This window comes from Staurois parvus, unplaced genomic scaffold (genome assembly GCF_062004578.1).
Source record: "Staurois parvus isolate SC_StPar_1 unplaced genomic scaffold, SC_StPar_1.0 ptg000696l, whole genome shotgun sequence".
Classification (NCBI taxonomy): domain Eukaryota; kingdom Metazoa; phylum Chordata; class Amphibia; order Anura; family Ranidae; genus Staurois; species Staurois parvus.
In genome coordinates, this window is record NW_028318492.1 from 4,725,236 (window position 1) to 4,741,686 (window position 16,451).

At 42.1% G+C, this 16,451-nt stretch overlaps 1 protein-coding gene across 3 annotated transcripts in view; it reads right to left on the reverse strand.

The window, feature by feature from the left end:
* MSL3 (MSL complex subunit 3) overlaps nt 1-13,354 on the reverse strand; it is a 45,451-nt gene extending 32,097 nt beyond the window's left edge. For 2 of the 3 annotated variants that reach the window (XM_089652999.1, XM_089652998.1), the window contains exons 1-3: nt 13,139-13,354; nt 7,659-7,741; nt 4,751-4,846 (exon numbers count right to left, since the gene is read on the reverse strand). In XM_089652999.1, the coding sequence (XP_089509125.1) occupies nt 4,751-4,846; nt 7,659-7,741; nt 13,139-13,237 (278 nt within the window). In that variant the 5' untranslated portion in view covers nt 13,238-13,354. Of the gene's footprint in view, nt 1-4,733; nt 4,847-7,658; nt 7,742-13,138 lie in introns of those variants that run through there. The other variant, XM_089653000.1, reaches the window with a different exon arrangement.
* Between the last annotated feature and the right edge of the window lie 3,097 nt (nt 13,355-16,451).

Consider the following 16,451-nt stretch of genomic DNA (forward strand, 5'->3'; position numbering starts at 1 on the left):
TGGGCTGCGGATCCTGCAGGGCTGCATATGCTCCTGCTGCCTGCTTGCTTCCACGTGCTGGGGCGGTGGCCATCTTTGCGGAGGCCTTTGCCAGGGCCTCCTTAATGGTTTTGGTGGATGGGGGGACCTGGTGCCGGGGTGCCTCTTTGACCATAGTGCTGCTTATATTGGGAGGGGCTGTTATTCCAATCTCAGCCCCCCTGTTCTCTCTCTTCTCTCCCCTGGCTCTATGTGACGAGGGTAGCGGTGGGCGGGCCTATGGACGGCTCGCTGCAGGGACGGAGTCCTCTGTCGGATTCCTCCCACTCGCCGCAGAGGATCCGTCACTGTCCAGGGCGGATCGGACCATGGGAGGATCACCACGGGGACCGGGTCCCCTCCTGGTATATTGCGGGCCGGGACCCGCTGCTTCAGGGCGCTGTCACCCGACGGGGAGACGGAGCCTCAGCGGGACATGTCTTTCCCACCGGCCGCGCATGCGCACTCCGAGTTTTCCATTTTAAATTAACCAATGTGATGGTTAAAAGAAAAAGCTCAATTGCCGTTACCTGGTATGAATGAAAAGAAAGACCGTGAAAGAAAAAGGAGAGCGAGGACTCTGAGTCATTGTAGTCACTGGCCCTTGCGAGTAGGTTTTGAGGGGTAAATCTAATTCACCTTTTCACTTTTCTGAAGGTCCAATTCTTTTAGCGTTCTAGTTTTTTGAACTTTTGGCTTTGGAAAACAGTCGCAACAAAACTATATATAGGTTGTGGTTTCTTTGGAGCTGAGAACCCCTTCTTCCAGTCTGCTGACCTGTCCAATAGCATTTCTAGTTTTGGCCCAAAAAAGTTACCTGTTGCCAGAATACTGCGAGGTCTAGCTTTCTAGACTGTCTCCTGACCAGGTCTTCAACCATAATGCACATATCTGCATGCATTGATAGGATCTTGGAGTGTTAAGAACTGCTTGGTACTCTGCATAGTATTAGAAGAATTTTAAAAGTTCTTCCATAGGCGTACCAGCCTCCAAATGGAAATGCAGTTGCTCTAACCAGATATCCAATATTCTTGCTATGCAGGTTGTGGCTAAGGCTGGCTTAAAGTTTGCTTCTGACTCTGCTTTTTTTTACTCATGGGTTCTTTTATGGTTGGTAAAATGAGGAAAAAAAAAAAATCAGAGGCTTATAAATATCATGCACCCTACACAAATATAAAAGGCACCCTACACTCATTACAAGGCACGGAGGACCCAGCACTTTGCATTTCTACAACAATATTAAGGTGGTTAATAGCCCACATATCGCGGTGAAGAACCCCCTTAAAGGCAGGGCCCTGCCATCTCTACAACATTGAGGAAGTCAATGGTGATTTTTACATTGCTGATTCCATACTCAAGCAATATGGACATGTTCATTGTGGCCTAATAATATTTCACCAACTACTCTTGCCATTACTTTATCTGGTTATCACAGAGGCTAACCACATCCCTATATGTATTTAGGTTTCACCCACATTACCTGGTTAGGTTTATGGGCAACTTTATCATTATCACTTGGTACTTGTTACCAGCCATTATTGCAATGTATGCTATGCCTATATGGTACAAATTCTTTGATACACCTCCTGCATGGCAGTGTAACCAATGTGTCGGTGCTGCAAATATATTAGACCATTGTCACTATGTCTGCAGCATATCACTACTAAGACCAGTCCTGACATTGCTTTTATGTGATTTTAGGTCTTTTTATGTATTATCTCATACTGAGGTGATGGTGAACCAAGGTATTTACTTTAACTGTCCACATATGTATTGCGAAATTCTACTTCTAGAATCGCATTCTGTCCATAATGTAACCACTTTCTGTGAATCTCTTTTCACGTTCTCCCCTTTTTGATGTTTTATATGGTTCCCTAGTCTTCAAAGAAAAGATCTGTCGTGTTCTTGGAAATGGAGGCATCTAACTGGACACTTCGAGGCTCCCCACATCTTATGAAAAAGAGAATCCCTTAAGACTGAAGATCTGGGACGGGGGGTTACTTTGTGCAAAACCAAGTATAACATGCTTGTAATTAAAAAAAAAAAAAAAAAAAAAGGATCACAATCACATTTACCTATTGGTCATGTCAGGATTTTAGAGCTGCCCTATGAAACTAATCAGCTCTACCTATTATCACCTTGGACTAAAAAACAATCCCCCTCATGCTGGAGATGAGGAAAGAGGCATTTTATACAAAAGCAAAAAAACAGGCCAATACCTATCCATACCATAATGGTCACTGTGAGGTCACCTTGCAACAACAATTTGTTTTAGTTATCGGACAATTATTTGGCATTTAAGAATTACTGTTAAAAATGTCTAACACAATGCCCATAGCCTTCTAAAGCCTACTAGCAATTGTGATTCCTTCTTATGTTAAGCATTACCTTAAAATGATTGCAAAGGTCCCAATTTAAAAAAAAACAAAAAAAAAAAAACAAAACAAAAACCACACACACACACACACACACACACACACACACACACTTGTGACGGGAGTGACTTTTGGGGGTGTGGGGACCCATCTCAGCTCCTCAGATTCCTCTTATTTGTAACCCACCCTGTGCCTGTTAGGGGTACAGGGTGGTCTGTCCTGATACTGTGTAGACATGTATAGGTGGGGTGGGGGGTTGTCCATTGTTCACTGCCACATGCTGCATCCCATTGTTCTATTGTGTCTTGCGTGCCAGCAAACTATTATGGGATGTATGTGTTCCTGCCACATGGTGTATCCCTTTGTTCTATTGTGAATCTTGGTTTGGTGGGGGGTGTTTCCGGCAGCCCTTCCCCCTGATGGGATGGCCTGCTGATGTGTTTCCTGTTCCTGGTTGTATTTCCCCTCCCTGTGTATATATCTTGTGTTGGTGTTAAAATAAAGCAGTTCTACTTCCTGTCTTAAGAAGAGTCTGGTTCTGTCTATTTCCTGTATGATCAGCGGTGGGGTCTGTAGATGGTGTTTGGCCAGGGGAAGCTGGAGTCTAAACAGAAATACCCTAGTGCTGTTGGGGTCCGGTTCTGTTACAAATGTTTACTCTGTGCAACAGTTTTCCACAGAGCAGCTCCGATCCTCCTCTTCTTGGGTCCCCTGCCAGTGCTCCAGGCCCCCCCCCCCCCCGGGGGCATGTGTGCATGCTCGCTCCTGAGTGTCTATGAGACACACGGAAAGCGGTTTGGCCCCGCCCACCACTCCCACCTTACTGGCTGTGATTGACAGCAGCAAAAGCAAATGGCTCCTGCGTCTCAGCCAATGAGGAGGCAGAGACCCAGGAGAGCTTCTGCTCAATCGTTGGATTGGGCTCAGATGAGTTGGTGAAAATGCACAAAGGTAAAAATCCTCTAGGCTTTAGAACCACTTTAATCTCACAAAAGACCAGAAATATGTGTTCATTATTTGTACCTCGCTTATAAGAAGTTTACTACCAAAGATAGCTGCATGAAAGCTGCCACATTGTACAGATAAAGAGGACTTGAGGGGCCAGGTCTAGAAATGGTAACCCTCTGAAGAACAAGCATCTTAGGAAGGTTCAAAATCTGAATCACTAATAGACTTATGACATATGCATATAAAAGCTGTAACTTGATGAGGAGAATACTGTGCACAGAGAGGTTAAAATGGTCAAAAATATAAAATAAAGGAGACATTACTAGACCTGACAACCACTTTTGACTGTTTTAATACTGGAAACTAGAATTCTAGGAACCCGAGGTTCCCAAGGAAAAAGTAGACTGATGGTTCAAAAAAATGCACCTAAACTGAGCTTTAAACAGCCATACAAATGAAAAAAAAAAAGTACTGGAGAGCAGACACTATTTGTGTGAGTCTTCAGATCAGAACCCAACTTTCAAGGCATGCTCTTGGCCCAGAATATACACGACTCCTCTTTAAGATCAACTGCCTCTATTTCCAGCTTTAATCCTGACCCTGTCATTTAATTATCAAACACCTGAGGCTAAGGGGACAGTAAATGCATTTGACAGCTGAATGCTAGGGACAGGGATTAACAAACAATGAGATAAATTTTACACCTTGTTGAATAACACAGGTAAGTGAAAACACAAGCTGCTTGCAGATCCACACTATATGGACTCATAGGAACTTAATAGACAAGGTCAAAGTCACATAAAGCTCTCAGCAAGGTAGCCACGCTTAAGAATACCATCATGCATGGAGAATCAAGCATGATGCAAGACAGTTCTAATCAACAGAAAGTAAAAAAGTTTTGACTGAAGTTCTACTTTAAAAAGGTAAGAAAGGAATGTTGAGAATTACATTTTATACAAATTATAGAGAAAGGGACCAGAACTTTGATCCACATGGGGAAATGTTCCCCATGTAACTTTGCCACACTACACAGGCACAAAGAGGATACTTTCCAGATGAAGCAATACATCACAAGACATTTTGACTTCAAATTTGGTAAATGGAAATTGAGTCATCATCACTTCTGCCCAATTTGTCTGAGCAGTGATCCAAGAAATCATAACAAAATATTAAATTCTTCAGCAGATAAAGTGTAAATATATATGGGTATACGTTAACAGCTTATCTAGTTTTTTGTTGGATTTCACTTTAATGTAAGCAGATGCACACGCAAACAAAAGTCAACAGAAGGCTAAAAAAAGAAATTAAAAAAAAAAAAAAAATTGATTACAGATATCGTACAAAAAGTTTACAGTCATGAGTATGGAAATGTAGCAAGCTGCTAGTGTCTACCTAGAGCGAATCCTTACATGCGAGCTACGGCTTTCCTTGCCAGCTTTCTTTGTAATCGCCGGTTTTCATCAGTGTCACGAAGAACATGGTCTTCTGCTGCCCACCTATCCCAGCTGGAGAAATAAAAAGTGAAAATGGAAGTTAAACAAAAAAACTACACATAGCAGTAACAGACTTTTAAGATATTATTTAAACTCAAACGACAGACTTTATAATGTAACTGGTACATTTAGCACTCTTTTTAGGTCTTACAAAGTGTTTAAGTATTATGATTAATCATTTTTATTTTGTTAATTTTACTATTCTTCCCATTAGTGGATCTCTACTCTGATTTACAGGATGGAAACAATTAGAAACGGGTGGTCCAGGGTGGCCTCTCAGTAAATAATCAAAAATACAAAATATAAAAATATCAAGTAGTTTATATACAAAAAGTCTTACTAAAAATATATTATACCCATACAAAAAAAAAAAAGTTTACACTCAATATGAATCATATGACTATATACACAGCAAAGATATTTATAATACCAGTAATGTCATAGGTTACACTGTCAATGCGTTTTGCAGTCAGAAACGGCTTTTTCATTACGTCATATACCTGAATATGAGGTCATGAAGAAGCAAGTTTCTGACCGCAAAATGCATTGACAGTGTAACCTATGACATTACTGGTTTTACAAATATATAAAGTATATTTACTAAGAGGCCACCCTAGACCACCCCGTTCCTAATTGTTTCTAGCCTGCAATTATTTTTTGGGTTATCACCCAGCATAATACCCAATACCTTACCCAACATTTTCAAGCACTGTAGCAATGAGAAGGCACAGATTTGCTGTATGTTGAATGATATGCGAAAATCCATTCCCATACTCAAAATATTGATATGAAAATACCTTTTCATCATAACACTGAGCTTAAGAATATGAAAACTTCCACAACTAACTGCCAGCTCCAGACTTGTAATCCCACATCTGGTCTCACTACTTAGTGGGTCACTCACCAACAAAGATGCAGGACAAGCGTACAGAGTTTACTGACCTGGACAAAACATTAAACCAGTGAAGCCAGGATGCAAAGGCAGTTACTAAGTTTTCTTGCTCACAAGTTCACTTTAAAGAAACCTCATCACCAAATTTTCCTTTCCATAAACAATTTTTATCCACTGTGCCTATGAACTTTATAGCAAATATGACTTAAGAGTCAATTCCCTAGCACAGCCCCCTCCTCTTTTTAAAGTAATTTACTATGGTGTGCTGGCCTAGCTCCTCTACTCTTCTCCTTACCTCCCTACATAACCTTGCAGATGGGAGGAGCACAGGGGAACACAACAGAATATAACTTGAATGGGGGCTCCAAGTCTTCTGGGGAAGCTGACATCATATCCAAGATAGCGATGCCCAACAGCAGTCTTAGGGCTTTTTAAAATGTCTACGTGGGAGGCTTTTACAAGCCAATAACTTTCAGAAATTACAATAAATGTACAAATTTTGGGAAGATTGCTGTAGAATGCTTCAAATTTGAAAAAAAAAAAAAAAAAAAAGCCAAAACAATTTAGTAGAAAGACTGCTTAAAACAAAAAGGCATCAGGCAATACACACTCTGTATTCTCACATTCTTAGTCTCCATGCATACTAGGAGCTGAAATAAACCTCTGGAAAAAACAAAACCCTGCTCAATAAGTGTTTTTTTTCTGGTGTTTCTCTGTTTTGTGTGCTGGTGTTTAGCTGGTTAAGAAATGGGCCAGCAAGCCAGCCAATGTGTCCTTTATATTCAGCTGATGAGTCATCGGTTAACAAACTAATTAAAATTTGAGGTGGGGGGGTCCCCTCCAATCCATAACAGACTAATCCTATGCAGCCTGGGAACATGATCCCCCCCATAGAGCCTGGCAGGTCAGGAAATGGGAAGGGTGAATGAGCGGGCACCCCTTCCCTGCTGAATCATACCAGGCCACGTGCCCTCAACATGGAAGGGGGGGGGGGGTGCTTTGGTGTAGGGGCCCCACAACCCAAAGCACCTTGTCCCCATTGTAACCCTACTCATTCACCCCAAAAAATGTTAAAAAGGGAGTAAAAATAGAGACAGTTTTTGACAAGTCCTTTATTCAAAAACAGAAAAAAAAATATGTTCCCCTGAAGACCCCGCCACCTTGTGACATCGACCCAACGTGCCCTGGTCCATGAGACCAGGGTCACCAGAACTAGTGTCCCCATTGGAAGATTTCCCTTCCATTACTGTTCTGGCGACAACCCAAAATCTGGGTGTAGTAAACACTGCTTAGTGACTCCACTCCAAGTTCCCCTCAAAGCTAGAGAACCGACCGTGCTGTTTTCTCATGCAAAGTGTGGTCAGTTTTTAATAGGAAAGCAGAGGGACTGGCAGGAACACTAGGGATTTCAAGAAAAGGAAGCAATATAAAGAGAATAGAAGACTTTTTCTTACAAGTACATGGTACAGCAGGCACATATCTGGAAAATGAAACGTTGGGGGGTAACATACTCAAGGTAAAACATGCCCCTATTAAGTCTCTGTGCTCAAAGTACTTCTGCTACCTTATTTGAGCTGCTTGAGCACGGTTAACCTTTTACTTTTCCCCCTCCCCTCTACCATGGCTGTATTGTTCCCTGGCCTGCTGTTGACACAAATTACAATATGAAACTAGATAATCAAAAGAACATTTTATGCAAGTAAAACATGTGGTGCAAGTAGGAAGGTTTAGAATGCCTTTAATATTGCTGGCTAGCTACATGAACTCAGGACCAGATTAACTGTGGTTTCTGTAAAGTTGCCTTGGTAAATGGTAACAAAGCATTCAGTATGGGCACTTTTGCCATCTTTAAAAAATATCTTCAAGGGATAACATTACAGCCTGTGTCCCAAAATAGTAAATGTGGTGCATTTTGCACGAGATAAAACCTACCTACGATTCCAACCATTAAAGTGGATCAGATACTCAGGATTTTTTCTGCCTTTGTCATCTTTGCCAACAACAACATCAACAACCTAAATAAAATCATACAGACAAAAGAAAAAAATCTGGTTAAATCTCAAAAATATGGCATTGGTTTTCATGAAAGCCTATATATGGATAGATGTCATTTTACTGGTATTTTCAGGTAATTGTAACCTGCTTGATGGACAAAGTTAAGTTAAAACAGCTAATATACAGCAACAATATAGCTAGGTTTCCAAAAATAGGAGTTTACAGAAAAGATTGCAGCATCGCTGACTGAAAAAGATAGCCATGGCTGTGACTAACGCCGTTCATAAAAACCCTCTAGTTCTGTGAACTGACCAAGACATGGGCCAGATACATCAATATAACTGCTCCACAGAGGACCTTTTAATGACAAACTACCATTTAGCACCTTAAAGGATAAGTTCACCTTTGGGAACATGTTACATGTTCCACCCATTTTTAGGGTGGAACATGTAACATGTTCCCATAGCTGCAGCCGAGCCTACTGCCCCCCTCTCTCTAACAGATAATATGGGGAGAAGTTTCCCTGTACTATCTTTCAAAATTTGAAAACAGCGTGGGCGTGTGAGGATCCACCCACGCAGCCGCGTCATTCATTCACGGACTTCCGTAAATGAATGAACTGCAAGTTCAGAAAGCCTTAGTGGCTGTTGGCTTGTAGTTTTCAATGAACTATCACGGCGTTGTGGAGCGCCGTGGTATTTCATTGAATCTTCCTGTCAGAATATCTGCTTGCCGTACGGGATGTCTACCACGGCCCTCCACAGCTCCCCAGAAGACCTGAATGGCATCAGCAATCTACTGATCGCTTGTGCAATGCTTTCCAGGCTCCTGTAAACAAAAATAAATGCACATTTTTTTACCTGCAAAAAAAAAAAAAAAATTAGGATTATTTTGGTCTAAAAGGTGAACTTATCCTTTACAGTATATGTGAACCCCTCCCTTGTAAGATAACCCATTTGTTTTAAAATAAAAGCCTGTACATGTGTCACCATAGGAAGTCACTTTCTATAGTGGCACAAGGAGGAGCCCAGAGCGCCAGCAGGGGACCCCAGAAGAGGAGAATTGGGGCTACTCTAGGCAAAACCATTACACACACCAAGCAAGCATAACAGGTTTGTAAAGTTTACACTTTTTTTTAATAAATCACTTTTAACAAGGTAGAAGGTGCAGTGAAAGGTATAGTAACCAGATACCATTTTTCCTAGGTTCTATTCACACCACTGGGCTGCATTATTCAACACAATGACAAGCTGAAATACAATGTTTGCAATAGGCCCACACCACACACAATCAAATTACCATCCTTCTAGAATGGAATGTACTACAACACTTAACAGGGTGCTGAAGCACACATTATAGAAACAAACTGACCAATTGGAAACTCGGGCACTGCCCGAGGGCCCGGGGTCAGTAGGGGGCCCCATGAGATGCCCCTGGTACCTTTTTCATAGGCTTTTTTGAGTTTAGGCAAGGACACAGGGGCCCCATTATCCCCTATTGCCCGGGGGCCCCATGAGTTGTCAGCTCTCCCCTGCTAATGACCGATTGTTGATGGGTATGTTTCCCCTCATTTAGTGTGTTTGAAAAACACACCGCAAATGCAGGACAGAGGCATCTGGGTTTGTACAAACACAGAAAAAGCTACCAAGATGCATTTGAACTACAAGCAAAGCAAGCCAAATGCAGCCTTTTAATTTTCTATTGGAAAGCAGCTGCCTGCATTAGAACAGAAAACACAAAGTACTCTGGATTCTGTGGAAAAAAAAGCCCAAACAATAACAAAAAGTGCATTTCATTAATATGCACTTAACAGAAAGCACATGCAGCCTTAAAGCTCAAAACCAGGAAAAGTAAAAACCCTCCCTTGCAATGGGGCTGCATCTGAAATGCAAGGGCTAAATGCTGGAAAAGTGGTTTACTTACACAATCCTCCACAGACATTGCTCCCCTATGCTCCAGTGGTGGACTGTCAGTGAACGTCCTTACATCTAAAGCACGGGTATAGATTTTGCACCAGCCTTGATGACATCACTTGATCATACGGGAGAAGAGGCTGTAGAGACCAATCTAGCAGCAAAGTGGAGTCACAGTGGAACGGAGGGTCAGGTGGGTAACAGTGTATTTCCAGGTCCCCTAGACCAGGGGTGTCAAACTGGCTGCCCTCCAGATGTTGCGAAACTACAAGTCCCATCATGCCTCTGCCTTTGGGAGTCATGCTTGTAATTGTCAATCTTGCAATGCCTCATGGGACTTGTAGTTTGACAACAGCTGGAGGGCCGCCAGTTTGACACCCGTGCCCTAGACATTTAAGCCAGGCCAACGGGTTCTGCAACAGTCTTGATGACATCAGAGGACCTACGATCACCTGATCATAATGGAGAAGAGGTTGTTGGGACCAGTCTAGAAGCACAGTGGAGTCTGCAGGAGCAGAGGATCAGGTAAGTAATAGTGCTTTTCTGGGTCCCTCAAGCATTTAACCATAGCAATACAGGGACCACTGCAAGGAAATCTTACTCTTCATGGAGTTCAGCTTTAGCAGTATTAAACCCAAAAGCAAACATATTGTAGCTTACCAATTCATAGATGTGATCTGCAAAAGTTTTCTTTTTGTAGGCTCTTTTCTATTTTCATCTGGTGATGAAAATGATCAAAAGAACAAGCTTTCCAGCAGAATGTATCAATCACAGAGATGAGACAAACCATTTACCACAGATATGGGTGCTTACAATGATCGACTTTTATTTATATAACACCTTTATCTCAAAAAGGAAAAAAAACAGTTTGCAGTAACTGATTATACACTTTTAGCTAGAGTCTGGTTTCAATTTGTTAGTGTATTTAAATCTGCTAGTTCATCTAAACACTCCTCACTCCATTGACACTGCCGATGTGCCTCCTGTGCTCCTTCACCCAAAGTGAAGTCTCACTAATACTGAAATTGTGTTACTATTCAGATTACCAGGTGAAAACAGAGGTAAAAAAGCAAGCTAATGCAGCCACTACTTCTAATGATAGGCAAGCTACAATTTAATACATTTGTTTGTGGAAAGAATAATGCTTTAACCACTTGACCACAAACCAAAGCTTTACTGCTACAGTGCGGGCTGGCTGTGCAGAATATATACACGATTCTGCTTTTCCAGGTAGGGGGCACTTGCACCTGTCTACCTGCAATGTCACTGGCTCCTTTACATGCTGAGCAGCAGGTCCCGGCTAATGATTCATGGCCAGGACCAGCCGATTGTCAGAGCAAGGGACAGGAGAGAGATTTGTGTTGGTAAACAGCTCAGACCTCTCTACGAAAGGGAAGTGCCCCAAGTAAAACAGCACATATAGTACACATTACACATAGTTAGGCACATAGTTCACCCTTTGATTGCCCCAGATGTAAGAGTGGTTGTAAAGGCTCGAGGTTTATTACGTTCATGCATTCTATGTATAAAAGCTTAAAAAAAAAAAAAAAAAAAAACACACCTCTGTGCAACCTCGGCTGTCTTTAATCTCTGCCTCCTCATTGGCAGAGATAGCAGTGGGAGCCATTGGCACCCACTGTTGACAATTACAACCAGCGAGCCAATGAGGAGACAGGCTGAGCCATAGCGCATGTGTGTGTGTGTGTGTGTGTGTGTGTGTACACATAGAGCAGCAGCTTTGGAGCTCGGGTGCCCCCATAGCAAGCCACTTCCTGTGGGAGCACCTGACAGGAAGGAGGAGCCAGGAGCACAAGAGAAGGACTGCAAAGCCCATACACACAGCAGGTAAGTATAGACATGTTTGCTATTTAAAAAAAAAAGCCAACACACACACCTTTAGTATCACTTTAACCCCTTCCTGCGCAGTATCAGTAGTGTCAGTGCATTTTATTAGCACTGATCACTGTATTAGTGTCATTGATGATGCCAGTGTCAGAATGCCTGGCATACTATCACAGTCCCACTATAAATCACTAAATCCCAACCATTATTAGTATATTAACCACGAGCCTACAGGGCACTTATACCCGCTTCCTGCCCAGGCCAATTTCCAGCGCTGTCGCACTTTGAATGACAATTGCGCGGTCATGCAACACTGTACCCATATGAAATTTTTATCATTTTTTTGTGACAGATATATCTTTATTTTTGTGGTATTTAATCAGCTCTGGGTTTTTTATTTTTTCTTAAACCAAAAACCACTGAAAATTTTGGAAAAAAAAAAAAAGTGCTTAGTTTTTGTTATAAAATTTTGTAAATAAGTGATTTTTCTCCTTCACTGATATGCGCTAATGGGGCTGCAGTGATAGGCTGCACTGATGAGGAGGCACTGGTAGGTGACAGTGATGGGCATTGACAGGCAGCACTGATTGTCACTGATGGGTGACAGAAAGGCAGCTCAGATGGGCACTGATATGTGGCATTGATGTGGCACTGATACAAGGCACTGATGGACACTGACAGGTGGCGCTGCTGGGGCTAGACTGATCATCAGAGCACACTGATCATCAGTGCCCTGATGATCAGTGTACATGTCCCCTCCGCAGAAAGCCGATTACCGGCTCTCCTCTCAAGCTGTCAGCGTGACAGCTGGATGGAGAGGAGAGAAATGCCGATAACCCGCATTTCTCTGTTTACATGTGATCAGCTGTGATTGGACACAGCTGATCACATGACCGAGCCAACATTTTCAGCTGTTTCCGTGATTGGTGATCCGCTGTGTCCGAGGGACACAGCGCACCGCCGATCGCCGCGCTGCGTGCTCTCTGAGCCACGCATGCGTGGTGAGAATGGGAGGACGTCATATAACGTTTCTCCCAGAACAAGAGAACCACCTTGCGTCCGTCATATTACTATATGGCGGGCGGGAGGTGGTTTAAAAAAAAAAAAAAAAAAAACACGTAGCAGAATACATTTTAGCTGAAATTTATGAAAAAAAAAAATTAGATTTTTTTTATTGGATGTTTTATAGCACAAAAAAAACTCAAAATGGTATTTTTTGATTATAGCGCAAAAAATAAAAAAACTAGGGGTCAATCAAATACCACCAAAAGAAAGCTCTATTGGTGTGAAGAAAATGATATGTCATATGGGTACAGTGTCGCATGACCATCATATGGGTACAGTGTCACATGACAGCACAATTGTCAGTTCAAGCAGCGCTGTATAGCAAAAAAAATGGTCTTGTTCTGAATGGGGTAAATGTTCCAGAAGACAAGTGGTTAAGGGTTGCCCATGGCTCCAGTTTCTATACACTGGCCTCAGTGATTCTATTGAGATCTCCAGCACTGTTGCTGGGCCTGCATTAGTTGCCAATAGAGACCAGAGCATGATGCATCGCACACAGTGATGGGGTACAGACAAGTATGACAAGACATGCCCAGTCGGTTGCAGCCCGAGGCACACACAGCTGACTGCACCCAGCCTCCCGCCCCCACACCGCACCTTGGCATCGTACAACACTTTAGCCTTGGTAGGGTCTGGTTCAAAACACAGCACTTTCTCCCCTTTTTGGAATTTAAATTTCATTCCCCGCGAGTTCATTTGTTCATCATGGCGAAGAGCAGGAAACGAAACTCCCGCAGCGGCCCGAGCGCCGCATAGAGCATGGGGGAAGAGGAAGCCACAACAGACACACACATCTCCATACCCCGCCCCTTCCCCCGATACTAACCAATCAAACGACAACTTCCGGGTAAAGGCTAACCATAGCTGCAATCATATTACAAATGAAGGAGGAGCTACTATCATATCAGCGAATCAAAAACGGAATGCGTGTTGAGTGTTGTTATTAGTGAGGAAGGCGACCTCTGGGCACGTGATCAGGAATCCTTTGTTACGTTGAAAGCTAACCTCTGACGCTCAGCGGAGGACTGCGGGGAAACACTATTTATTGTGGGCAAGTGCCCTGAATATAGCTGCTATAGCTGTAATACTTACAACTAGGAGTATTTCAAAGACTCCGCAGACAGAGCATATACATGGGTTGGAACACCTGCTAGCTCACAGGACTCCTGCTTGGACTGTGAAGAAGGTGTACTCCCTTCTTCAAGGTCCAAGCAGTACTAATGCACAGAGGGATTTATTTACTAAAGCTGGAGAGTGCAGAATCACGTGCTCTTTTGCATAGAAACCAATCAGCTTCCAGATTTTACTGCAAAAGCTTAAAGGATAAGTTCACCTTTGGAACATGTTAAATGTTCCAACTAGTGTTGCCACCTCATCCCTATAAAATGATTATACAGGATTTATATAGTGCCAACAGTTTGCGCAGCGCTTTACAAAATGAAGGTAGACATTGCAGTTACAATACAATTTGGTACAAGAGGAAACGGGGCCCTGCTCGATAGATCTTACAATCTAGGAGGAAGAGTTGAGTGATACAAAAGGTAATAGCTGTGGGGGGATGAGCTGATGGAGGAAATAAATGGCTGTTTACTAGTTAGAAGCAGGATAGGCTTCTATAAAGAGAAAGGTTTTCAGGGATCATCTAAAGGTGGATAGATTAGGAAACAGCTGGATAGATTGGGGTAGGGAGTTCCATAGGATGGGAGAAGCTCGGGAGAAGTCCTGGAGGCAGGCATGGGAGGAGTTGACATGGGATCTAGAGAGCAGAAGGTCTTGGGAGGATCGAAGAGAGAGGTTTGGTTGATATTTTGAGACCAGGTTGGTGATGGTTTCAGTGCGGCTGGCCAGTTCTGGGAGGACGTCATATGACTTTCTCCCAGAACAAGCCCCCGGCGATCTCCATTATCGCTGTATCCTACAGACACAGCTGTTCACGTGATGTGGTAAAAGGCCAATCACAGCAACTTTTACCACGTGATCAGCCATGTCCAATGACACAGCAGATCACCACTAAATGCAGTTGCCGGTTGTCAGCTGCAATTTCCTCACACTAAATAAAATTTTAAAAAATGTAGCACTTACACAAAATAAATAATGCATAAACAATAAATATTGTGTATATAAAAAGTGACAAATATAAATATATGTGCATTCTGTGGGCTGTATTCCTATATAAACGTATTGATCACACAGGGATCAAGCAATGGAGTGAAACAAAGTGATCAAGAAACTTATTAAAGATGATGAAATAAAACTCCAGTGACCACACTATTCTCCCAAACAATTGATCTAAATGAGATCACAAAACTACCTAAAGTGCAAAAAAATATATTCCAATGACTATATCTGTGCTCAGAAGAAAAGGACTCTGAAAAGTCCAAGTGATGTTTTTCAAAAAAACAGTCCAAAAAAAAATTTATAATAAACACATGTATGCACATAAATACAGGTATCAGAAATAAATGCAAAACGAAGTGTGAAATTAAACACATACACTAACACATGAGTGATGGTGACAAATACTGTTCCCATGTGGATATATAAATAAACTACAGGAACCCTGCAAGTTCCCCAATTCCAAATAATAAAAAAGTTTTTTTTTTTTTTTAAAGTGTTTTTCAAAAACACTTAATCTTCCGACAAACACCCGTGTTCAAGTGTATGATAACACGTATCCATAAGTGGCTGAATTATGCGCTCACCTCAATATTTTGACCTACTAAGGGACAAAACACTTTTGGATCACTCACTAGGATCCTCCATGCAAGAGACTCCTCTGGGATGACTTCCCCTCTCTCCACAGCAGTTTCCCCTTATGAACAGGTATTGTGGCAATAAAACACTCTCCAGGTAGGATATGGCCAATTATCTCATCAAAACACAATAAAACTCCCATAGCATAATACTGTTTTATTGATGAGTAAATTTTACCCCAAAAACTTCATTATATGCACTCACATATTGATATCTTTGCACAGAGCATTCATATTGGCAAACCTCATGTTACATGGGTGTAGCAAGATGGCGTCTCAAACCAGAAGTACATCACCGAGCTGCCAACGCATAGCGTCACGTTGTCACGTGACTTCTTCAGGGCTAACCCTGTGTGTGCGAGTAAAATAAGCTCACGGGTGTCATGCACATCATTGTTGTCAGTGTGAGTAAAATAAGCTCATGGGTGTCATACACATCATTGGTGTCAGCATGAATAAAATAATCCAATGGGTGACCATTTAAGGCTTTTAGTGTCACATCTTTCCCTCTATACTTTCCTGTGTTTTAGACTGAATAGACCCAGAGGGAATGGAAAGTGTGAGTAAAATAAGGCCCATTATTGGTGCCAATGTGAGTAAAATAAACCCATGGGTATCATGTACATCATTGGTGTCAGTATGAGTAAAATAAGCCCATGGGTGCCATGTACATCGTTGGTGTCAGTGTGAGTAAAATAAGCCCATGGGTGTCATGTACATCATTGGTGTCGATGTAGGTAAAATAAGCCTAATGGTGTCATGCACATTGGTGTCAGTGTGAGTAAAATAAACTCATGGGTGTCATTCACATCTTGGTGTCAGTGTGAGCAAAGAAAAGTCCATGGGTGTCATGCACATCATTGGTGTCAGTGTGAATAAAAAAAGCCCATGGGTGTCATGCACATTGTTGGTGTCAATGTGAGTAAAGAAAAACCCATAGGTATCATGCACATCATTAGTGTCAGTATGAATAACATAAGCCCATGGGTGTCATGACATTGTTGGTGTCAGTGTGAGTAAAATTAGCTCATGGGTATCATTCACATCATTGACGTCAGTGTAATTAAAATAAGCCCATGGGTGTCATGCACATTGTTGGTATCAGTGTAAGTAAAAAAAGCCCATGGGTGTCATGCACATCATTGGTGTCAGTGTGA